Here is a 23,709-nt window from a genome sequence, read left to right as displayed (position 1 = left end):
GACCCGGCACGTGAGTAGGAGGTCGGCCGCAGAGAAGGGGTCCTAGGGTCTCTGAGGTCCCTTCTGTTGGCCTCTGGGCCACTAAAGCCCCTCGAGCTTCAGAACTCCCTGCAGACAGTGGCGCCCCGTGTCCGCCTCGTCTACACCTGCCAGGCAGCACGGGAAAATCTGTGTGCATTTTAACAAAGACATCGCATCTTCCCAGCAAAATGGCGGTGGTCGCGGCCACGGCTCTCTGAACTGCACACTTTCCGAAGATAGGTCACAACCCAAGGGATACAACCCCCTCCTCGACCTCTACCCCAGCGCCCCGCTTTCCCAAGTCCCCAAAGCACTCAGGGCCTCTCCTCATTACAGGGGCCCCCAGGATCGTCCCTGCTTAGAGCCTCTGGGGCAGCTTCTCCATTGTGGACCGCCCCCCCTGCCCCCACATTGCCTTCAAGGAGCCTTGGGACAGGGACTGAACCCCCAGGCTGGGCCTCAGGGATGGGGGGCAGCGAGTTCTGCCTCTGACACCCCAAAACTTCCAGGCTAAGAGAAGCATATAAACGAATTCCCGATTAGGGTATATGGGAGATGTAGGGGTCTTTGAGGAGAAGAGGCCACCCGGGAGCCCCTCCTCATCTCTCAGAGGGTCCGGGCAGCACTGGGGGTTCGGCCTCAGGAGGGGACCTCAAGGCAGAGGTCGGGGGGCGCGCTGGGGGAGAGACGGCAGAGGAGGGGGAAGGGACAAAGTTTGAAAGTGCCCTTCCAACTCTTTCAGGGAAAGTTTCCTTGGGGGCCCCATGGACAGAGAGGGGTAGAGGTGTGGAGGGACCGGTGGCGGGGTGACCCCCGAGAGGTGACCGGACCCCGGGGGAGCGACCCCTCCCCCCTGTCCCGGCTCGGCCCGGCTGGGAGTCGCCTAGCTCGGGGCCGCGTGTGTTAGTTGGGGCCGCTTTCCGGCAGCTCCACCGGGCTAGGGGACCCCGCAGCGGGCCGGGAGTGGAGCCCCCGGTAGCCTCAGGGGAGAGCTTTGCTACGGGGGGTTTACCACACCGGGGCTCCCTAGCCCCGCAGAGCCAGCCCCCCGCAAAGGGGAAATGTGCCGGCGCAGCAGCGGTCCTCGGCGCCGTTTGGGGCGCGTGGCGGGCGCGGGGGGCGGCGGCCGGGCCAGCGGGCCGCCCGGCGGGGAAGCCCAGGGAGCCAGGCAGCGGCCCCGGGCGGCGGCGGGGAGCGGGAAGGCCCGGGCCGGGGGGAAAGGTCGGATTTGCTCGGCGGAAGAAACACAGATGGCGGCGGCGCAGCGCCATTCCGGGCCGGGAGCAGGCAGCCAGCAGCCCTGTCCTCACCGCGGTCCGCCCGCCGCCGCTAAATACCCGGATGCGCCGCCCAAGCGCCAGACGCGGAGCTGGGAAAAGGGAGGCAGAGGAGGCGGAGGCAGAGGCAGAGGCAGAGCCAGAGCCAGAGCCAGAGCCAGAGCCCGGTGCCGAGACCAAGCGACAGACCGGCGGGGCTGGGCCTCGCAGAGCCGGCTCAGCGAGCTCTCCCGACACCCCAGCTGGGAAGGAGAAGCAGCGACTCCTCGCTCGCATCCCCGGGAGCCGCACTCCGGACTGGCCCGGTAGTCAGGGGCTCAAGAGCAGATCCCGAGGCAGGTTTTGCTCAGCCTCCGACGAGGGCTGGCCTTTTGGAAGGCGTCTTCAACAGCCGGACCAGACAGGCCACCATGACCGAGAATTCCACGTCCGCCCCTGCGGCCAAGCCCAAGCGGGCCAAGGCCTCCAAGAAGTCCACAGACCACCCCAAGTATTCAGATATGATCGTGGCTGCCATCCAGGCGGAGAAGAACCGCGCTGGCTCCTCGCGTCAGTCCATCCAGAAGTATATCAAGAGCCACTACAAGGTGGGTGAGAACGCTGACTCGCAGATCAAGTTGTCCATCAAGCGCCTGGTCACCACCGGTGTCCTCAAGCAGACCAAAGGGGTGGGGGCCTCGGGATCCTTCCGGCTAGCTAAGAGCGACGAGCCCAAGAAGTCAGTGGCCTTCAAGAAGACCAAGAAGGAAATCAAGAAGGTAGCCACGCCAAAGAAGGCATCCAAGCCCAAGAAGGCTGCCTCCAAAGCTCCAACCAAGAAACCCAAAGCCACCCCAGTCAAGAAGGCCAAGAAGAAGCTGGCTGCCACGCCCAAGAAAGCCAAAAAACCCAAGACTGTCAAAGCCAAGCCGGTCAAGGCATCCAAGCCCAAGAAGGCCAAACCAGTGAAACCCAAAGCAAAGTCCAGTGCCAAGAGGGCCAGCAAGAAGAAGTGACAATGAAGTCTTTTCTTGCAGACACTCCCTCCTGTCTCCTATTTTCTGTAAATACTTTTCTCCTTTTTTGTCTTGATGCTCACCACCACCTTTTGCATCCTTCTCTTCTGACTTTATAAGAGACAGGATTTGGATTCTTCAGAAATTACAGAATAATTCATTTTTCCTTAACCAGTTGTGCAAGGACAGCAACAACCAATCTCTGTAATGATGAGAATGTACTTATATTTTGTTTTGCTATTAACCTACTTACGGGGTTAGGGATTTGCCGGGGGTGGGGGGGGGGGCTTGTGTGTTTTGTTGGTTTGTTTGCCATGAAGGTAGATGGGGGTGGGGAGAAGACGCAAGGCAGTATGTTCTGGCTAGATGAGAAGGGAACCCAGGAATTGTGAGGTTAGCAGGAGTATCTTTAGGGTGAGTGAGCTTTCTTTGAGCTGGGCACCCGTCGTGAGAGTTTCAGAACCTTTGGCCAGGAGGAGAGAGGTGGTAGGGAGCAGCCAGCCGGCAAAGGAAGGAGGTGGAAAAAACTGCCACCGGGCTGACTTCCACCTCCCAGTGGTGAGCAGTGGGGGCCCAAACCCAGTTTCCTTCTCATTTCTGTTAGTTTGCCCTTTTGGTCTCCCTATTGTATTAGGGAAAGGGAGTGGGGTCCAAGTGACAGCTGGATGGGAGAAGCCATAGCTTGTCCCAGTCAGCTAGGATGTAGCCATTGGAGGATCTTTGTGGCTTCAGCAAATTCTCTTGTTAAACCGGAGTGAAAACTTTAGGGGAAGGGTGGGGAGTCAGCCAAGTGCCTCAGTGTGCCCTGTTGAAACTTGGATTTTTCCATGCAATCGGTGGATTGTGTCCTAGGAAGACTTTTCTTCTGGATTTTTGTTCCTCCTGTACAAGAGGTGTCTGCTTCGTTTGGTGGGGCTGCGGCCACTTAAAACCTCCCGATCTCTTTTATTTGAGTCTTTTATTATAAGTAGTTGTAGCTGGGGGAGGGGGAGGGGGAGTGGGCGGGCAGTGGACAGTAAGACATACTGCAGTCGATTTGGGATTTGCTAAGTAGTTTTACAGAGCTAGATCTGTGTGCATGTGTGTGTATGTGTATATATACATATCTAGGGTTAGTACTTAGTTTCACGCCCGGGAGCTGGGAGAAAAAACCTGTACAGTTGTCCTTCTCTTATTTTTAATAAAATAGAAAAATCGCGTACTTGCGCGTCCCCCCCCCCCCCCGCCTTTTTTAAACAAGTGTTACTCGTGCCGGGAAAATTTTGCTGTCTTTTTAAAACTTTAAAATAAATTGGAAAAGGGAGAAACTGAGCGGTGTATTTTTCCTCACTTTGAAGACTGGGGGATGAATGCGGAGCGGTTAGGCGGGCGGGCAGTGGGGACGTCTGGGCGTTTGCACCTGAGAATGGGGGGAGGGTTACAGGAGCTGGACAGAAGCCAGGAATCCTTAGTCCCGGAGGCTGCGGAACGTGCCTTTGCCGGCTTCTAGGCTTCTGCCTTTGGGGTCCAGAGGGCACCCCATTTCCGGCCGAGAGGTGAGTACGTGGGAATGCGGTGGGGAGTCTGGTGGGCTGGGCCCTGACGCGACTTCCTCCGCCCCCTTCCCTCCCTTCTGCCACCCGGACCTCTGCAGTCTCAACTTACAAGTCAAGCCGCTTGGTCCCTGGCGGATCCCGCCAGGCACCGCCCACCCACCTTAGGCCCGCCTCCCACTCGTTAAGTCAGCCCCCCTCACTCCGATTGGCTGCTGGAGCCCGGCCCCCGGCCACGTGACCAGGCTGCGTCCGCGATGCGCACGGCTCCCAGGCAGGCAGGGACGCTCGGGCGAGGTAGGAGCGATGTGGGCTGGGAACGCCTGGCGCGCCGCGCTCTTCGGAGTGCCCCGCGGCTGCCGCGCACAGTCAGCGTTGGCCCAGCTGCGCGGCATTCTGGAGGGGGAGCTGGAAGGGATCCGTGGAGCTGGCACTTGGAAGAGTGAGCGGGTCATCACGTCCCGTCAGGGGCCGCACATCCACGTGGACGGCGTCTCCGGAGGTAACTCTCCCTCCCGGAGTCGTTCCAAGACCTTTCCCGAGCTTGCGCTGGAATGGAAGGCTTGGAGGCGGGGGTGGGCGGCTCCTACACTCTTAGCTACTGGTCCCCTTCGCATCTCTCAGGGCGACTTTACGGCTTCCTAATACTGACTCTAGCCTGGTTAAACCCGTTTTGACGGAGGGAGGTGATTTGCCCTTGAGCACCTTTTTGGCTCAGAAGGCAGGGCTGGGACCAGCCCTGTGTGAGCGTGAGAAAAGGAGAGAGACACCCAGCTGGCTCCCACCGTGACACTGCAAGGAAGGGTGGTGGGAAGGCCGGAGCAAGAAAACCCGCATTTCTTGAGCGGCTGTTTTGTGAAGACCTCTACCAATTGTTGCTGCACGTGAACTCCTGCTAACTTCTAAACGCAGGAATGACTAATTCCATTTTACAAACGAAGAGGCTGAAGTCCACAGATGTGAAATGGCTTGCCCAAAAGCCCCCAGCTGCAGGCAGCGCTGGAATATTGGAGCTGGAACATTGCCTAACTGGCCAGAGAGGACAGCTTCCTGGCCAAACTCATAGCAAGCAATCTGGGCTTGCTCTGTCGCTCAGGCTGGAGGGCAGTGGTGAGATCTCGGTTCACTGCAACCTCTACCTCCTGGGTTCGGGCGATTTTCATGCCTCAGCCTCCCAAGTAGCTGGGACTACAGGCAAATGCCAGCACACCCGGCTGATTTTTGTATTTTTAGTAGAGACTGGGTTTCACCATGTTGGCCAGGCTGATCTCGAACTCTTGACCTCAAGTGATCCGCCCGCCTCGTCCTCCCAAAGTGTTGGGATTACGGATGTGAGCCACCACTCCCAGCCCTCCCTCATTTCATTCTAACCAGTGGTTACTGCCTGACTTATCCGTGTCAGGCCTCAGGTGAGTGGTGATCATCAACAGGCTCCCAAAGCTGCCTTCTGCGAGAAAATAGGCATAGAACCCTTGGTGCTGTTGTACTCATTTGTAAAATAGAGGTCCCAGGTAATCCCTTCTTTCCCTCAGGGGAAGCTTAGAGCCAGTCAAAAGATGGGAAATTAGGAGACCCAAGTTCTCATCCTGTTTTTGCCTTTCCCAGGCTGTGTGAACTTTCCCCTCTGATGTGTTTGCTCCTAAGGTCAGCTGTGTTCACTCTGGGCTTTAGAATTCGGGGACTGGTATCTCAGGCACCCTACCTTTGGGGAAGTGATTCTGTACCAGGCAGCAAAGTAAACTGTGGAGTTCCAGGACTGCAGCAGGCATCTGACCCAGCCCTCTTCTTTAACCCACAAGGAAACCAAGGGGTCAGATAACGAGTTAGTGGTGGTCTTCAGGCACAGGACAAGCCTGTGAGGAAGGGTTGAGTTCCTCCTTGGGTAGAATGTGATTCAAAGCCAGAGTTTAGGCTGGGCACAGTGGCTTGTGCCTGAAATCTCAGCACTTTGGGAGGCCAAGGCAGGAGGATTGCTTGAGGCTAGAAGTTCAAGACCAGCATGGGCAACATAATGAGGCCCCATCTCTACAAAAAATAAAAATATTTAGTTGGGCATGGTGGCACGTACCTGCAGTCCCAGCTACTCAGGCGGTTGGGTGGGAGGACTGCTTGAGCCTGGGGGGTTGGGGCTGCAGTAAGCCATGACTGCACCACTGTACTCTAACCTGGGCAACAGAACTAGACCGTGCCTCAAAAAAAAAAAAAAAAAAAAAAGAGTTTAAACTTCTCACTCTTCAAGATGTGTAGCACTGACCCTCCCTCTGTAGCTGTTGAATTTGGTGCCTCTTCAACGGTGAATCCAGGTCTGTTTCCTTTCTGGACCATTTCCCCAGGGCCTGGCACTGTCATCTTTCCAGGCCCTTCCTTGCCCCACCTGAGCTGCTGTATCCATCTCCTCTCCTTCACCTCAGGAATCCTTAACTTCTGTGCCAACAACTACCTAGGCCTGAGCAGCCACCCCAAGGTGATCCAGGCAGGTCTGCAGGCTCTGGAGGAGTTTGGAGCTGGCCTCAGCTCTGTCCGCTTCATCTGCGGAACCCAGGTACACAGCGAGTGGTGGGGGGTTGTGGGGACTGACCCCAGCTGCCTGCTTCCCACAGTCAGCAGGGCTGGTTTAGCCAGCTCAGCTCATCCACGGCCCTGGGCCCACTGTTGGCCCCAGAGCTGTGCAGCAGAAAGGCTGAGTGCAGGCCTCTGTTTTGCTGAAAAGCTTTGGCCAAGAAACTTTATATATATATATATATATATATATATATTTTTTTTTTTTTTTCTTTTGAGACAGAGTCTTGCTCTGTCACCCAGGCTGGAGTGCAGTGGCACAATCTTGGCTTGTCGTAACCTTCGCCTCCCAGGCTCAAGTGATTCTCATGCCTCAGCCTCCGGAGCAGCAGCAATTACAGGTGTGCTGCCACACCCAGCTAATTTTTTTTTTTTTTTTTTTTTTTTTTTGAGACAGAGTCTGACTCTGTTGCCGAGGCTGGAGTGCAGTGGCGCGATCTTGGCTCACTGCAAGCTCCGCCTCCTGGGTTCACACCATTCTTCTGCCTCAGCCTCCTGAGTAGCTGGGACTACAGGCACCCGCCACCGTGCCCGGCTAATTTTTTGTATTTTCAGTAGAGATGGGGTTTCACCGTGGTCTCGATCTCCTGACCTCGTGATCCGCCCGCCTCCGCCTCCCAAAGTGCTGGGATTACAGGTGTGAGCCACCGCGCCTGGTGACACCTGACCTTCTATAGGAAAAGAGGAGTAGGTGGCAGGAACTGAGACTGAGGGCTCTGGGTCTGTTCTGATGGAGCACAGTTGCCAGTGCTGCCCTTTAGTGGCCCTGTTCCTGTGGGCAAGTATCTTAACCTCTCTCTGTCTTAATTCCTTCATAAGGCCGGGCGCGGTGGCTCAAGCCTGTAATCCCAGCACTTTGGGAGGCCGAGACGGGCGGATCACGAGGTCAGGAGATCGAGACCATCCTGGCTAACATGGTGAAACCCCGTCTCTACTAAAAAAATACAAAAAACTAGCCGGGCGAGGTGGCGGGCGCCTGTAGTCCCAGCTACTCGGGAGGCTGAGGCAGGAGAATGGCGTGAACCCGGGAGGCGGAGCTTGCAGTGAGCTGAGATCCGGCCACTGCACTCCAGCCTGGGCGACAGAGCGAGACTCCGTCTCAAAAAAAAAAAAAAAAAAAAAAAAAAAGAAAAAAAAATTCCTTCATAAGAAAACTGAAGATAGCTGGGCGCGGTGGCTCATGCCTGTAATCCCAGCACTTTGGGAGGCCGAGACGGGTGGATCACGAGGTCAGGAGATCGAGACCATCCTGGCTAACACGGTGAAACCCCGTCTCTACTAAAAAATACAAAAAACTAGCCGGGCGCGGTGGCGGGCGCCTGTAGTCCCAGCTACTCGGGAGGCTGAGGCAGGAGAATGGCAGGAACCCGGGAGACGGATCTCAGTGAGCTGAGATCTGGCCACTGCACTCCAGCCTGGGCGACAGAGCGAGACTCTCGTCTCAAAAAAAAAAAAAAAAAAAAAAAAAGAAAACTGAAGATAATAGCACTTAATAAGATCCTTACAAATTAAAGACTTAATACATGTAATGCTTAGAATAGGCCAAGCGCAGTGGCTCATACCTATAATCCCAGCCCTTTGGGAGGCTGATGCAGGCAGATCACCTGGGATCAGGAGTTCGAGACCAGCCTGGCCAACATGGCGAAACCCTTTCTCTACAAAAATACAGAAATTAACTGGCATGATGGTGGGTGCCTGTAATCCCAGCCACTTGCGAGGCTGAGGCAGGAGAATCACTTGAACCTAGGAGGTGGAGGTTGCAGGTGAGCTGAGATCACGCCACTGCACTCCAGTCTGAGCAACAGAGTGAGACTCTGTCTTAAAAAAAAAAACAAAAAAAAAGCATGGAACAGCCTGGCACATAGTAGTGCTCAATGAATGTTGGCTATTATTTATTTTCCAAATGTTACAAAATAAATTTATATAAGTATGAAACTTAAATAGTACTTATTATGTGCCAAGAATTCTTTTAAGAAAATTACAACTATTGGCCAGGCGTGATGGCTCATGCCTGTAATCCAGGCACTTTGGGAGGCCGCGGTGGGTGGATTACTTTAGATCAGGAGTTCAAGACCAGCCTGGCCAACATGGTGAAACCTGTCTCTGCTAAAAATACAAAAATTAGCTGGACTTGCTCACTTGAACCCAGTAGGCAGGGGTTGCAGTGAGCCATGATGGTGCCACTGCACTCCAGCCTGGGTGAAACTCTGTCTCAAAAAAAATAAAGGAAGAACATTACAAGTATTAACTCATTAATCGTAAGTGATAGGTGCTATTCTTATTCTTCCTATTGAGATGAGGACACTGAGGTCCAGAGAAGTTAAGTGACTTGCCCAGAGGCACAGAGCCTATTGTGGTGGGATTTGAACCCTGGCTCAAGAGTCCATGCTGACTGGGCATGGTGGCTTATACCTGTAATCTCAATACTTTTGAAGCCCAAAGCAGAAGGATCACTTGATGCCTGGAGTTTGAGACCAGCCTGGGCAACATAGCAAGACCCTCTCTCTAAAAAAAAAAAAAAAGTTTTTAATTAGCTGGGTGTGGTGGTGCGCACCTATAGTCCCAGCTACTAGGGAGGGGAGGCTGAGATGGGAGGATCACTTGAGCCCAGGAGTTCAAGGCTACAGTAAGCTATGATCTCACTACTGCACTCCAGCCTGAGTGACAGAGAATCCCTGTCTCATTTGCCAAAAAAAGAGAGAGTGAGTCTGTGGTCCTACTTGTGATTATCATTAACTGCCCTTTCAGAAAGGTGAGAGAGAAATGAATGTCAGAGGCAGAACTCCTGACTCACATCCAGTCACTTCCCAGCAAAGCCCTCACCCACACCCAACAACTTTCAAATCTACAAATTAGAGGCCCAGATGAATCCAGAATTACCTCTGTGATCTTTTTCTTTGCCATTAGGCAACCAAAAAAGACACTCAGTGTGGTGTTAGGAAGACACGCTTCCTTCTCCACGAGTTCCCGTAATTCCACCCTTAGACCGCTATGGTAAAACCAAAGTCTGCCCAGGAAGGGAACCTAACAGGTCCCCAGTTCCTCAATGGGAACTGTCTGCCAGATTCCTGGCAGCTCTGGGATCACCCATGTGTGACAGAAAGTAAGGAGGCTGAGGCTGCAGGCTTTCTGGGTTGGGTCTCTGTGGTCCTCCAAGCCTCTGTCTCCTCGGACTTGTCCCACATGACCCCACAGGCATCAACACGTGTCTCACTCATTTTCTTTAGAGCATCCACAAGAATCTAGAAGCAAAAATAGCCCGCTTCCACCAGCGGGAGGATGCCATCCTCTATCCCAGCTGTTTTGACGCCAACGCCGGCCTCTTTGAGGTGTGTGGAAGCTGTCCTGCGGGTGAGGGTCGATGGGGCCTGTTAGGCTGGGGAAGGCTTGGGGGTGGGCAGTCGGGAGAACCTAGCAGGATTCAGTGCCATGCCTAGAGGCTCCAGAGCCCACTTCTTCTGGAGGTCAAGGTTGGGCCAGGTAGGTGCTCCAGGAGGAATCCTGGGGCTTGCAAGGAGCCTGAGTTCCAGAGATTGGGGGGGATAAGCTACATCATCTGGAAGGCTGGGGAAGGCGGGGGCCTGGTACTCACCAAATATATTCTCGCCTCCTCTTACTAGAGCAGGGCGCTGGTCCAGCCCGGCACTGGGGCACGGGGGCCCAGATGGAAACACAGGACGCCTTGCCTCTCTACCCAGAGGAATGGCCTGGCTGGCAGTACAGTTTTTTGATTTGCGGGAATCCTGGTCGAGGAAGAAGCCTAGGGTGGCTGAGTGATGGGTCTACGCTCACTGCCTCCCTCTAGGCCCTGCTGACCCCGGAGGACGCAGTCCTGTCGGACGAGCTGAACCACGCCTCCATCATCGACGGCATCCGCCTGTGCAAGGCCCACAAGTACCGCTATCGCCACCTGGACATGGCTGACCTAGAAGCCAAGCTGCAGGAGGCCCAGGTGAGGCCACACCTGGGCCCACCCTCAGCCTCCATTTGGGGAAGGAAGTGAGGCTTAGAGAGGACAACTCCTCACTGACAGACAGATAGCCTGAAAGTTTGAAACAGCAGAGATTTGTCCAAGATTTGAACCCAAATCTCTCAGACCCAGAGCATTATTCTTTTTTGCTTGCTTTTTTTTTTTTTTTTTTTGAGACAGAGTTTCACTCTGTCACCAAGGCTGGAGTATAACTCTGTCGCCAAGGCTAGAGTATAGTGGTGCGATCTCAGCTCACTGCAACCTCCACCTCCTGAGTTCAAGTGATTCTCCTGCCTCAGCCTTCCAAGTAGCTGGGATTACAGGCGTCTGCCACCCCGCCTGGCTAATTTTTGTATTCTTCGTAAAGACGGGGTTTCATCATGTTGTCCAGGCTGGTCTTGAACTCCTGACCTCAACTGATCCACCCTACTTGGCCTCCCAAAATGCTGGGATTATAGGCGTGAGCCACTGTGCCTGGCACCAGATCATTATTCTATTGTACCATGATGCCTTGAGGTTTTTCCCTCTGTATGTCTGTGTGTATGTGTGTGTGTGTGTGTGTGTGTGTGTGTGTGTGTGTGACAGAGTCTCACTCTGTTGCCCAGGCTGTATTCAACGGTGCAATCGTAGCTCACCGCAGCCTCAACCTTCTGGACTTGAGCGATCGTCCCACCTCAGTTTCCTGAGTAGCTGGGACTACAGGTGCCCACCCACCCAGTTTTTTATTTGTTTGTTTTTTAGATGGAGTTTCATTCTTTTTGCCCAGGCTGGAGTGCAGTGGTGTGATCTCAGCTCAGTGCAACCTCTGCCTCCCGGGTTCAATTGATTCTTCTGCCTCAGCCTCTGGAGTAGCTGGGATTACAGGTGCCCACCACTGTGCTCAGCTAATTTTGTATTTTTAGTAAAGATGGGGTTTAACCATGTTGGCCAGGCTAGTTTCGAACTCCTGACCTTAGGTGATCTGCCTGCCTCAGCCTCTTAAAGTGTTGGGATTACAGGTGTTAGCCACCACGCCTGGCCTGTTCGTTTTTGAGACAGGGTTTCACTATAATGCTCAGGCTAGTCTTGAACTCCTGGGCTCCCAAAGTTACAGGCATGAGCCACCATACCCAGCCAGATTTTAAAATTTTTAGTAGAGACATGGTCTCACTATGTTGCCCAGGCTGGTCTCGAAGCCCTAAGCTCCCAAAGTGCTGGGATTACAGGTGTGAGCCACTGCGCCCAGCCTGCCTTAAGTTTTAGCAAGCACCTTCTGTGTGGCAGGCCCTTGCTAGGCATAAGGATAGAATGGACGAATGGACACGTTGGTAAGACCTGGTCCCAGCCCAGCCTGCCCTTTGGGACCTTACACAGGAGAGTGAGGCCTGAGCCCATTCTCACTGCCCAGGGTTCACAGTGGAGATGGGTGAGGCTGAGAGGCACAGATGAGGGAGAGGATGTTCCAGCCCCCAAGATGGTGGTACCTATGTGCCCACCTCTCTGCTCACCTCTGTGCTGGGCACTGGGCAGGATGAGCTCTCAGAGCTCCAAGCAGCACAAGACATGGGTGGTTTGGCCCAGCTTGACACCACCCACCACCTGTTCATGTCTTTCCCGCAGAAGCATCGGCTGCGCCTGGTGGCCACCGATGGGGCCTTTTCCATGGATGGCGACATCGCACCCCTGCAGGAGATCTGCCGCCTCGCCTCTAGATATGGTGCCCTGGTCTTTGTGGATGAATGCCATGCCACTGGCTTCCTGGGGCCCACAGGACGGTGGGACCATGTGGCACCTGAGGCCTGGGGTGGGGCTTCTGAGGGTGGCTGGGAAATGCGGAGGCCAGTCCCCAGCCTGATCCATGATCCCTGGGCTCTCAGGAGGCAGTGACAGCAGTGGCAGCTTCCCTTGCAGGGGTACAGATGAGTTGCTGGGCGTGATGGATCAGGTCACCATCATCAACTCCACCCTGGGGAAGGCCCTGGGTGGAGCATCAGGTACCTGCAAGGTTGTGTCCCTGGGATCCCCTTGTCCTTTTGGAGGGCCCTGGAGGGGCTCAGGGAAGTGGGGAGGGCAGCATGGACTGTACTTTCAGGAGGGGGTTGGGGTAGGCTCTGGCCCCTGACCAACCCCTCCCCCCACCTCTTCCCTTCTTCTCAGGGGGCTACACGACAGGGCCTGAGCCTCTGGTGTCCCTGCTGCGACAGCGCGCCCGGCCCTACCTCTTCTCCAACAGTCTGCCACCTGCTGTTGTTGGCTGCGCCTCCAAGGCCCTAGATCTACTCATGGAGAGTAATACCATTGTCCAGTCTATGGCTGCCAAGACCCAGAGGTGCGGCTCCCAGCAGGGATGGGGCAGGCTCGGGGGCCAGGGGACATGGTGAGAGCCAGCCTCATGTGTCTGCCCAGGCCCACAGACAGCTCTGTGCCCACCAGGTCTGCTTCTGCCTGTTCCCCTCCCTCCTCTGTCTCTGCCTCTCCCCTCTAGTTTCTGTGTCTCCCTCTTGTCCATCCTGTCTTTCCGTCTCCCTTTTTGTTCTACCTGCCCCCTGCCTGGCTCCCATCTGCCTCTTAGAACTTGTTAACTGTCTTTGTTGATCTTTCTTGCACAGACCTCGGGCCTGGTCCCTGGGAGGAGCGGATGTGAATGCTCCACAGCCCCTTAGCTACCTGTGATACCTTGTACCCACAGGTTCCGTAGTAAGATGGAAGCTGCTGGCTTCACTATCTCGGGAGCCAGCCATCCCATCTGCCCTGTGATGCTGGGTGATGCCCGGCTGGCCTCTCGCATGGCGGATGACATGCTGAAGAGAGGTAAGTGTGCTGGGACGAGATAACTGGTGATGGGTCCTGAGAGAAGAGAAAGGGTAAACCCATAGACTGTGAACCACCCCTCTCCCTGCCGCCCCTGGCCACACTGCGGCCTCTTAGGCCAGCTGTCTGTCCAAGCTTGAAAACTGCAGGCAGGCCGGGTGTGGTGGCTCACGCCTGTAATCCCAGCGCTTTGGAAGGCTGAGGCGGGCAGATCACGAGGTCAAGAGATCGAGACCATCCTGGCTAACATGGTGAAACCTCGTCTCTACTAAAAATACAAAAAAACTAGCCGGGTGTGGTGGTGGGCGCCTGTAGTCCCAGCTACTCGGGAGGCTGAGGCAGGAGAATGGCGTGAACCCGGGAGGCAGAGCTTGCAGTGAGCCGAGATCGCGCCACTGCACTTCAGCCTGGGTGACAGAGCAAGACTCTGTCTCAAAAAAAAAAAAAAAAAAACCCAGGCCATGAGGGAGTCCCGAATCTGAGACTTGGGGCGGTTCCCTTGCCCTCTGTGTTCTGTCCCTTAGCCTGTTGGTTCTGGCACGCCCTTGCTTTCTACCCTCCCAGGCATCTTTGTCATCGGGTTCAGCTACCCCGTGGTCCCCAAGGGCAAGGCCCGGATCCGGGTACAGATCTCAGCAGTGCACAGTGAGGAAGACATTGACCGCTGTGTGGAGGCCTTCGTGGAAGTGGGGCGACTGCACGGGGCACTGCCCTGAGCTCTGGGTAGGGATGAGCAGAGCCAAGGTCCACCTACTGCCACAGGGTCAAAGGAGGTTTTCGATCGGCCAAGAGCAGCGGCTCTGAGCCCTGAACCAAAGTCCCAGAGCTGGGCTGGGATGTGGCCTGCGCTGAGGGCTGTGAGAATGTGAAACAACAGTTTGAAAATTGGCTCTGACACTCTGGTCTGCTTTACTGTGTCTGGTCAGGCCCAGTCCTGTGGCCGGTTGAAGAATCCGGCAGGAGCCAGGGCTCTGAGGGGAGGCTCCTGAGGACTGCAGATCTCCAGATCTCCACTGACCTTTTCCCTAGATTAAGATGGGACCCAGTGGCTGGGTGCGGTGGCTCACCCCTGTAATCCCAGCACTTTAGGAGGCCAAGGCGGGCGAATCACCTGAGGTCAGGAGTTCGAGACCAGCCTGACCAACATGCAGAAACCCCGTCTCTACTAAAAATACGAAATTAGCCGGGCGTGGCGGCGCATGCCTGTAATCCCAGCTACTTAGGAGGCTGAGGCAGGGGAATCGCTTGAACCCGGGAGGTGGAAGTTGCGGTGAGCCAAGATCACACCATTGTACTCCAGCCTGGGCAACAAGAGCAGAAGTCCATCTCAAAAAAAAAAAAAGGATGGGACCTAGGCCTTTGGGAGATAGGCATGGGCCACCGTTTGTCTAGGGTAGCTTTTGTGCTGCTGTGGAGGGCCACTGAGAACTAAGCCTACAGGCCCTTTACCCTACCACCGTGCTACTCTGCGGTCCCAGAGTCTAGAGTCTAGCTTCTTCCTCCTCCCCATTGGAAGATGTCCTGTCGCTGCCCAGATAGGAGGAGGCTGGGTGTCCATGTTTGGAAGGAGAAGCAGAGGATTCAGGCCCCAAAGATAAGAATGAGGATCACCCCTGGGGAAGCTCCGGACAGTCTGGAACCCTGTGTTCAAGCCCACTCTTTCCCTGCCTTACTCTGGCCTTGGGCAAGCCCCAGTCTCTGTATGTGCCTCAGTCCTCCTGCCACTATGCTTTGAGATCTGGGGCCCTTCCATCTCGCTCATTCCAAGGCCTACGATGATCAGCCGCCAGGGGGTGCTGCGAGCACGGGCCTCGGCCGCCAGCTCGCCCCGCCCCTCCAGGCTGGGGGCCTTGGGCCGCGGCTGTTTGGGCTGCCCAGCAGTCAAGGCCAGGAGGGGTGATTTGCTGCTGCCAAGGCCCCATCCTCCCTTGTGCCCCACAGTGGCTCGCCGCTCTCCTGTTAGAGGGTCCTGCGGGAGGAGGGCGATCTCTCCCTGGCAGCCTTGTGGACCCCTTATGTGGTGGGGAGTGGGGTCTGAGTCACCGCAGCTCCAACCTGAGCGTGATGGGACTTTGGGAAGCTCTTAGTTTGCTTGGGGCAGAGGATGAAAAGGCCCTTTATCATTAACGACATGAAACTAGCCCTACGTCTCTCTCTGACGTCCGGCACCTCCAGCCCGCCCATTTGCCCGTTATCTTGGGATGAACAATGTGAGTTGGGCTCCAGCCCAACCCTGCAGGATCTGAAAGCTGGGATTCCGGGGATCTGAAAGCCTGTGATCCGGAGGACCTTGCTGCTGGGGTCCAGGAGCTGGCGGGGCGGGGGCCGGGGGTCGGTGTGAGGGTGGAAGGCAGCCTGGCTGGGGTAGCTATGGCCACATTAGCGGCAGGAATATTTGCAGCCTGCCACCACCGGGTAAGGCAGGTAGCACCAGGCGCGCTGCTGCAGGGGATGTGCACAAGGGCTCAACCAGTAGTGCCAAGCCAGCAGCTTGATGAGCGTGGTCTGCGCTAGCCGGCAGGTCATGTTAAACGCCACGGGCAGCCGCCGGGTGACGTGTGGCAGTTGGTGTGCACCCGGCGGGGCCAGAACAGAGGGCCCTGATTCATCCAGACCGACGTGAGGCGGCACGAAGTGAGGTCCAAACAGCAGAAAGTGCGTCGCCGCCCCTGTGGCTCCCGGGAGCCGCCGCTGGCGTTGCGCTGCCGGGCTGGCAGGGCGGGCATCGGCAGCGTGGCGACCCCCTAGGCCAGCTGGCCGCAGTAGCGCTCTACGCCGTAGGCCAACCCGCAGCTCAGCGTGTTCGGGTGCACCAGCCCGGGGCCTCCGCCGCGCTTCCTCCGCAGTCATCCAGAAGGTGTCCGTAGGAGGCGCAGCAACCCCTCTGGGTGCACGTGTTTTGGCTTGGGCGCCGCCGCCCACGACAAGCTGTAGGGCCACGCGGGGCGGGAGGGCTGGCCGTGGATCAGCTGTAAGTCCGCGTTCTGCAGAATCAGAGGCTCTGGGGACCGCTCCAAGGGCGCAATGTCCTTGTTCTCTGTGTCGCGCACGGGGTTCACGGCCGTGGGCTACCAAAAGCGGCAGTAGGAGTGAATGGAGGAGGTGGCACTGGGCGCACCCAAGGTCTAGCCCCACGGTAGCGCTCTTTATGGCTGCCTGTTCCTTCCTCCTTCCCTCCACCTCCGCTCTCATATCAGCGTAGCGTTGCCGCTGCTGGGAGCTCTTTGCCTTAGGCCAAGAAGGACCTTGTGGGCCGGGGGCTCCCAAGGGCCAGGAGTGCAAAGTCATGAATCTCAGATGCCTTCCAGCTCATTCCAGGGTTCAGGCATGCACATTCATCCAGGCTTCTGGGGGTCTAAGAGTGCATTACTTTCACTCAGTGGTTGCAGATCTGTCAAAGGTTCTAAAATCCCTCCAAGCTGAGTTTCGCCATTCAGGGATCACAAGAGTCTACAATTCAGTTGTGCAATTCTATTCTGAATTCTATTCAGAATTAATTCAATTCTGGCTGGGTGTGGTGGCCCATGCCTGTAATCCCAGCACTTTGGGAGGCCGAGGCAGGCGGATCACGAGGTCAGGAGATCGAGACCATCCTGACTAACATGGTGAAACCTCATCTCTACTAAAAATACGTAAACAAAAAATTAGCCGGGCTGGTGGTGGACGCCTGTAGTCTCAACTACTCAGGAGGCTGAGGTGGAAGAATGGTGTGAACCTGGGAGGCGGAGCTTGCAGTGAGCTGAGACCACGCCACTGCACTCCAGCCTGGGCAACAGAGCAAGACTCTGTCTCAAAAAAAAAAAAAAAAAAATTTATTCAATTCTGAAGGTTCTGAATTCAGGTTTGGCAAGTCTAGATCAGATTCCTAACAGTTTCAGTTCCATCAGACTCTGCTTCCAAAAACGGAGGATTTTCTGCCTCTGAAGAAGGTGAAGGCGGCTTTAGAGAGGCACCTCTGAGCCCTGGTGAAAACCCCGGGGCCTTCGAGGAGGTAGTTCTTTTCTTTTCTTTTCTTTTTTCTTTCTCTCTCTCTCTCTCTCTCTCTTTCTTTCCTTTTTTTGTTTGTTTGTTTTTGAGACAGAGTTTTGCTCTGTTGCCCAGGCTGGAGTGCAGTGGCACAGTCTCCGCTCAGTGTAACCTCCGCCTCTCGAGTTCAAGCCGTTCTCCTGCCTCAGCCTCCCAACTAGCTGGGCTTACAGGTGTGTACCACCACACCTGGCTAATTTTTAGTAGAGACGGGTTTCACCATGTGTTGGCCAGACTGGTCTTGAACTCCTGACTTCAAGTGATCCACCTGCCTTGGCCTCCCAAAGTGCTGGGATTACGGACATGAGCCACCGTGCCCAGCCTTAAGGAGCTAGTTCTGAGCATCTACCCCAGCTCCTCCGGCCTGGAATGCAAGTCCTGGCTCCATCAGTGCCCCTCACACTGTCTTCTCTCCCCTTATGCACTTCCCCTTGATGCTCCCCAACCCCACCCTCAGCTTCTAAAAACACTACACTCAGTCCCTCCACCTCTCCCCTCCCTTCCTTAACTCACTGCAGACTGCCTTTTGCCCTCAATACACCTGTTTATCAGCAGCCTCCTCATTGCTGAATCCAGTGTACCTTGCTCCCCAGGTGCTAGCCTCCTTAACCTTCTGGAGGCATTTGGTCATGTGGTCCCTCCTTCTCCATGCAGTTCAGGCCAGAACTCCATGACTGAATCACAGAGCCATTCACCAAGACCTATTGACCTCTTTGGCTCTTGCCTAGATGAGAGGCTCCTAACAGGTCACTCTTCAAATCTCTCCCCTTTTGTCCATCCTTTTCACCCCGGGCCATTTTATATATATATATATATATATATATTTTTTTTTTTTTTTTTTTTTTTTTGAGACGGAGTCTCGCTCTGTTGCCCAGTCTGGAGTGTGAGTGATCTTGGCTCACTGCAACTACTGCCTCCTGGGTTCAAGTGATTCTCGTGCCTCAGCCTCCTGAGTAGCTGGGATTACAGGTACGTGCCACCATGCCCAGCTAATTTTTGTATTTTTAGTAGAGGCAGGGTTTTGCCATGTTGGTCAGTCTGATCTTGAACTCTTGACCTCAGATAATCCGCCCACCTCAGCCTCCCAAAGTGCTAGGATTACAGGCGTGAGTCACTGCATGTGGCCCATAACAAACTTCTTACAAAAGACAATGTGGGGGAAGAAAAAAAGAAAATGTGCAGGTCACGTCTCTGCTCTAGAACCTTAGTAGCTCCCTGTTGCTATCAGGTAAAGCCAGACTTTTTGGACAGGCACCTAAACCATCTGGGCTCCAGCTGGACTAAGGCCCTAGACGGAGCTTCTGGAGAAGGGTCTCAGGATTTGCAGGCCTGAGGGAGGAGTCTCTGTAGTCTGCTGAAAGGAGACTCAAGTCCTGGTTTCCCACTCCAGGAAACCCCAGTCAAGACTAGGAATCTTTTTTTTTTTCTTTTTTTTTTTTTTTTTTGAGACAGAGTCTCGCTCTGTCACCCAGGCTGCAGTGCAGTGGCATGATCTTGGCTCACTGCAACCTCCACCCACTGGCTTCAAGCAGTTCTCTGCCTCCGCCTCCTGAGTAGCTGGGATTACAGGTGCCCACCACACGCCTGGCTAATTTTTGTATTTTTCGTAAAGACGGGGTTTCACCATCTTGGCCAGGCTCGTCTTGAACTCCCAACCTCGTGATCCACCTGCCTCTGTCTCCCAAAGTGCTGGGATTACTTTGGGAGCCAGTGCGCCCGGCCTCTTTTTTTTTTTTTTTAGACAGTGTCTCACTCCATCACCCAGGCTGGAGTGCAGTGGCATCATCTCGGCTCATTGCAACCTCCGCCTCCCAGGCTCAAGCGATTCTCCTGCCTCAGCCTCCAGAGTAGCTAATTTTGTATTTTTAGTAGACACAAGGTTTCGCCACATTGGCCAAGCTGGTCTCGAGTTCCTGGCCTCAAGTGATCTGCCTGCCTCGGCCTCCCAAAGTGCTGGGATTACAGACAGGAGCCACCATGCCCGGCCTAGGAACCCTTTCTTTTTTTTTTTTTTTTTTGAGACGGAGTCTGGCTCTGTCGCCCAGGCTGGAGTGCAGTGGCCGGATCTCAGCTCACTGCAAGTTCCGCCTCCCGGGTTTACGCCATTCTCCTGCCTCAGCCTCCCGAGTAGCTGGGACTACAGGCGCCACCACCACACCCGGCTAGTTTTTTGTATTTTTTAGTAGAGACGGGGTTTCACCGTGTTAGCCAGGATGGTCTCGATCTCCTGACCTCGTGATCCGCCCGTCTCGGCCTCCCAAAGTGCTGGGATTACAGGCTTGAGCCACCGCGCCCGGCGGAACCCTTTCTAAACATGGACTGGAGCAAGAATGTGCAGGGACAGGGGATGGAGTCATCAGGCTGGGCCACGGGAGGTAGGAGTGCCAGGGACTGGCTGGGCCCTGGGCACAGAGGGGTTAACTACAAAGCAAATCACAGAGAGCGAGATCAATGGGTTACTGGCTGCAGAGAGAGGAAAAGGCAGCAGCAACGCAGAGGCAGAGAAGAGCCAGGCAGAAGAGCCTGCCACCTGGGGGAAATCAGGGACTGAGGAGGAAGTGGCCAGTGGCTACTCCAGAGGGAGTGCCCAACTCTAGCTCAGCACGGGGGGCAGAGGAGAGGAGGGGCCTTAAAGGCGAAGGGGGAGAAGTAGAAGGCAGACCAGTACCTGCAGGGAGGCACCGAGGGGCAGCTACTGAACCAGGAGGCCCACCCAGCCCAGCCGTTCCACCCAGGATCAAGCCCACTGCCCAGGGCGAAGGTGGGTGTTGCCTATCCTGGGCTTTGGGGACGTACTGCATGCTGGGTGCTGGGGTGGGGGCAGAAATTGCCTTTCTTCCCTCCTCCCTGCCTGGCCCCCCTTTCCCCTAATTTGTCCCCCCACCCCAGTAGTCCGAAGCCTGCAAGGGGATCCACAGGTAGTAGGAGACACGGGCTGTAGAGTGGGATGGGGGTGAGCATGGGCGCGGCGAGCACACACACACAGGCACAGGTTGTCAGAGGCACCACCTGTTACAGGCTCTCAGATGAGCACTCTAGCTTAGAAGGCAGGATATCGGGGTGGTAACAGCCCCAGAGCTGCCATTCTGAGTGTGATATTAGCCTCCCATGTCCCCTCTCTGGGCCTCGATTTCCCTATGTGCAGAGAGGGAGCAGTGACCTACATGGTCTTCCCAGTTTTGCCATTGTGGTGATCTCACTATACTGAACTCTCCAATGACTCAGGGATGTTACCTGTGTTTTGCTGAGGTTACAGCTTGTAGTGAGAAAGCCCTGAACCCATGTCCTAGGGTCTCCCCTGAGCTTCAGATCCCCATTGAGAAGGAAAATATAACAGCTTCTGGGGTTGCCCCTCCCCCCATCGCCATATCTTCATCCTACTTCTCTTGTGCCTTCCCCAGCCTGGTGGGTTGGAAGTGTCCCTCAAATACCTAGGTAGCCTTCCAGGCAAGACTCTAGGTGTGTTCCTTAGGAAACTGAGGAACTCTCACCCCTTGAACACCACGAGCTTGCTCACACAGTGGGACTCAGCGATGACTTCGGCTCTGCTCTCCCCTCCTCCATCTCCCACGAGCTTCCTGCCCAGAACACCTGGCCAGACCCAGGTCGGGGGAGCTAGGTCCCAGGGTCAAGCAACCAGAACTGGGGGCTCTTGCCTGAGGACTCCAGCTTCTCTTCCCCAGGTGCCCATCTGATGGGGAGATGGCTGATGCCCAGAACATTTCACTGGACAGTCCAGGGAGTGTGGGGGCCGTGGCAGTGCCTGTGGTCTTTGCCCTAATCTTCCTGCTGGGCACAGTGGGAAACGGACTGGTGCTGGCAGTGCTCCTGCAGCCTGGCCCGAGTGCCTGGCAGGAGCCCGGCAGCACCACGGATCTGTTCATTCTCAACCTGGCGGTGGCGGACCTCTGCTTCATCCTGTGCTGCGTGCCCTTCCAGGCCACCATCTACACGCTGGATGCCTGGCTCTTCGGGGCCCTCGTCTGCAAGGCTGTGCACCTGCTCATCTACCTCACCATGTACGCCAGCAGCTTCACGCTGGCTGCTGTCTCGGTGGACAGGTGCGCTGTGCCTGGGGCCTGGCTGGGCAGGGCTGTGTGGGCGGGAGTGGGGGGAGGAGTCCTGAACAGATCCTCATTGGCCTTAGGAAGGAGAGAGTGGGGGACCAGAAAGGGAGGTGGGTGGGAGGAAACAAAAGCTCCCTGACCCCTCGAAAGCAGCCTCTGGGCACCTGCAGGGCATGCTTGAGGGGACTGTCCTGCCCTTCCCCTCCTCCACCGTGAGCTTCCAGAGGACGCCTCTGAGTCTCAAGTGGCAGCACAGGGTCTGGCATATAGTAAGTGCTCTGTAAGCGCGATAGGAATGGCAAAAGAAGCTCACGAATGCGTTCATCAGTTTTTTTGGTTTTTTTTTTTTTTTTTTTTTTTTTTTTTTGATCTCGGCTCACTGCAACCTCTGCCTCCTGGGTTCCAGCGATTCTCCTGCCACAGCCTCCCGAGTAGCTGGGATTACAGGCGTGCGCCACCACACCTGGCTAATTTTTTGTATTTTTAGTAGAGACGGGGTTTTGCCATGTTGGACAGGCTGGTCTCAAACCCCTGACCTCAGGTGACCTCAAACGCCCGCCTCGGCCTCCCGAGTATTGGGATTACAGGCGTGAGCCACCGCGCCCAGCCCAGCTATTTTAAAACTGCCCACACCTTGCCCAGCTGTGCACACATCTGCTTCCACCGCTTGAAACTTGGGGTCAATTCCAGGCTCACTCTAGCTGATGACCCTGGGCAGGTCACTTCTCTGTGGGCTTCATCTGACGCATCCATAAAATAATCCTAGAAATAACTCACTGGGATCGGGCACTTGCTAGGTGCCAGGCACTGCTCTAAGCACCTTGCGCGTTCACACTCTTAATCCCCGCCACGTCCCCCACGGTTCACAGGAGGCGCATCGGGCAGTAGGGCCCCGGCGCGGGGCGTGGAGCGGGCCCCTGCGGGAGAGCACCCGCCCACCCCGCTGACCCGCCGCCCTCCGCAGGTACCTGGCCGTGCGGCACCCCCTGCGCTCGCGCGCCCTGCGCACGCCGCGCAACGCCCGCGCCGCGGTGGGGCTGGTGTGGCTGCTGGCGGCGCTCTTCTCGGCGCCCTACCTCAGCTACTACGGCACCGTGCGCTACGGCGCGCTGGAGCTCTGCGTGCCCGCCTGGGAGGACGCGCGCCGCCGCGCCCTGGACGTGGCCACCTTCGCCGCCGGCTACCTGCTGCCCGTGGCCGTGGTGAGCCTGGCCTACGGGCGCACGCTGCGCTTCCTGTGGGCCGCCGTGGGCCCCGCGGGCGCGGCGGCGGCCGAGGCGCGGCGGAGGGCGACGGGCCGCGCGGGGCGCGCCATGCTGGCTGTGGCCGCGCTCTACGCGCTCTGCTGGGGCCCGCACCACGCGCTCATCTTGTGCTTCTGGTACGGCCGCTTCGCCTTCAGCCCGGCCACCTACGCCTGCCGCCTGGCCTCGCACTGCCTGGCCTACGCCAACTCCTGCCTCAACCCGCTCGTCTACGCGCTCGCTTCGCGCCACTTCCGCGCGCGCTTCCGCCGCCTGTGGCAGTGCGGCCGCCGACGCCGCCACCGCGCCCGTCGCGCCCTCTGTCGCGTCCGCCCCGCGTCCTCGGGCCCACCCGGCTGTCCCGGAGCCGCCCGGCCTCGCGGGAGGCTGCCGGCTGGCGGCGGCCGGGGCCTGGAGCCCAGAGAGGGAACCGCCCACGGCGGAGAGGCTGCTAGAAGACCGGAATAAACCCTGCTGCGTGGTCTCTGCCTGTGTCCGTCTGTCTCACTCCCCTTCTCCGAGGGCGGGACGCCACCGGGTCAGGGATGGAGCAACGCCGCGAGCTCTCTGAGGAGCACTGAATGGAGCTGCTTGTCCCAGCTCCACAATAGAGCACCAGCCCAGCGGACACCCCCAGTGTGAAAATGGACAGCACAGCCCGCCCTCAGCAGGGCAGCCCCCAGACCCTGCTCATAGCCAGCCTGGCAGTCCCTCTGCCCATCCTTCCAACCGGGTGACACCTAGGCCCTGCTTCCTCCACCACTCCCTAACCACCCCCTTCTTGGTTCCAGGCGCAGTCCTAGGTAGCTTAACATCAACAGCCAATAAATGACTAATATTTAAGTGAGACCAGGCTCTAGGCTCATGCCTGTAATCTCAGCGCTTTGGGAGGTTGAGGCAAGAGGATCGCTTGAGGCAGGAGTTCAAGGCTGCAGTGAGCTGTGATCACGCCACTGCATTCCAGCCTAGGCAGCAAAGCAAGACTTTGTCTCTAAAAATAATATTTATTAAGCAGGTACCATATGCCTCATGCTACATTTTTTGTCCAAACAGCTTTGCAAATAGATATGATTAGCAACCCCCCCCCGCCCTCGCTTTTTTTTTTTTTTAATCTTTTAGAGACAGAGTCTTCTCTGTCGCCCAAGCTACAGTACAGTGATGCAATCTCAGCTCATTGCAACCTCCGTTCCCCGGGTTCAAGCAATTCTCCTGCCTCAACCTCCAGAGT

At 56.2% G+C, this 23,709-nt stretch overlaps 3 protein-coding genes across 3 annotated transcripts; all 3 read left to right on the top strand.

The window, feature by feature from the left end:
- The first annotated feature begins 1,368 nt into the window (after nt 1–1,368).
- H1-0 (H1.0 linker histone) lies at nt 1,369–3,600 on the top strand. Its single transcript, XM_007975718.3, has one exon. The coding sequence runs from the start codon at nt 1,709–1,711 to the stop codon at nt 2,291–2,293; it is 585 nt and encodes a 194-aa protein (XP_007973909.1). The 5' UTR covers nt 1,369–1,708; the 3' UTR covers nt 2,294–3,600.
- Nucleotides 3,601–3,720: 120 nt separating this feature from the next.
- GCAT (glycine C-acetyltransferase) lies at nt 3,721–14,039 on the top strand. The gene is made up of 9 exons (XM_038007465.2): nt 3,721–4,327; nt 6,237–6,367; nt 9,612–9,713; nt 10,190–10,336; nt 11,954–12,108; nt 12,245–12,327; nt 12,491–12,662; nt 13,023–13,144; nt 13,709–14,039. Exons 1-9 carry the CDS (start codon nt 4,132–4,134, stop codon nt 13,858–13,860), a joined length of 1,260 nt encoding a protein of 419 aa, XP_037863393.1. The 5' UTR covers nt 3,721–4,131; the 3' UTR covers nt 13,861–14,039.
- A 5,196-nt stretch (nt 14,040–19,235) lies between these two features.
- GALR3 (galanin receptor 3) lies at nt 19,236–23,158 on the top strand. The gene is made up of 2 exons (XM_007975719.3): nt 19,236–21,231; nt 22,202–23,158. The coding sequence occupies exons 1-2, from the start codon at nt 20,873–20,875 to the stop codon at nt 22,947–22,949; spliced, it is 1,107 nt and encodes a 368-aa protein (XP_007973910.1). The 5' UTR covers nt 19,236–20,872; the 3' UTR covers nt 22,950–23,158.
- Nucleotides 23,159–23,709: the final 551 nt, after the last annotated feature.

This window comes from Chlorocebus sabaeus, chromosome 19, assembly GCF_047675955.1.
Source record: "Chlorocebus sabaeus isolate Y175 chromosome 19, mChlSab1.0.hap1, whole genome shotgun sequence".
In the NCBI taxonomy this organism is placed as follows: domain Eukaryota; kingdom Metazoa; phylum Chordata; class Mammalia; order Primates; family Cercopithecidae; genus Chlorocebus; species Chlorocebus sabaeus.
The sequence above is the reverse complement of the archived record's forward strand: the minus strand, read 5'-3'. Positions and strand labels throughout refer to the sequence as shown.

What these genes read in the sequence shown, in the direction of transcription:
- GALR3 (XM_007975719.3), top strand. Translation starts at nt 20,873, where the DNA reads ATGGCTGATGCCCAGAACATTTCACTGGACAGTCCAGGGAGTGTGGGG. An exon ending in GCTGCTGTCTCGGTGGACAG is followed by an intron (nt 21,232 to 22,201) that starts GTGCGCTGTGCC and finishes CGCCCTCCGCAG; the next exon opens with GTACCTGGCCGTGCGGCACC.
- GCAT (XM_038007465.2), top strand. Translation starts at nt 4,132, where the DNA reads ATGTGGGCTGGGAACGCCTGGCGCGCCGCGCTCTTCGGAGTGCCCCGC. An exon ending in CGTGGACGGCGTCTCCGGAG is followed by an intron (nt 4,328 to 6,236) that starts GTAACTCTCCCT and finishes CCTTCACCTCAG; the next exon opens with GAATCCTTAACTTCTGTGCC. An exon ending in GGCCCTGGGTGGAGCATCAG is followed by an intron (nt 12,328 to 12,490) that starts GTACCTGCAAGG and finishes CCTTCTTCTCAG; the next exon opens with GGGGCTACACGACAGGGCCT.
- H1-0 (XM_007975718.3), top strand. Translation starts at nt 1,709, where the DNA reads ATGACCGAGAATTCCACGTCCGCCCCTGCGGCCAAGCCCAAGCGGGCC.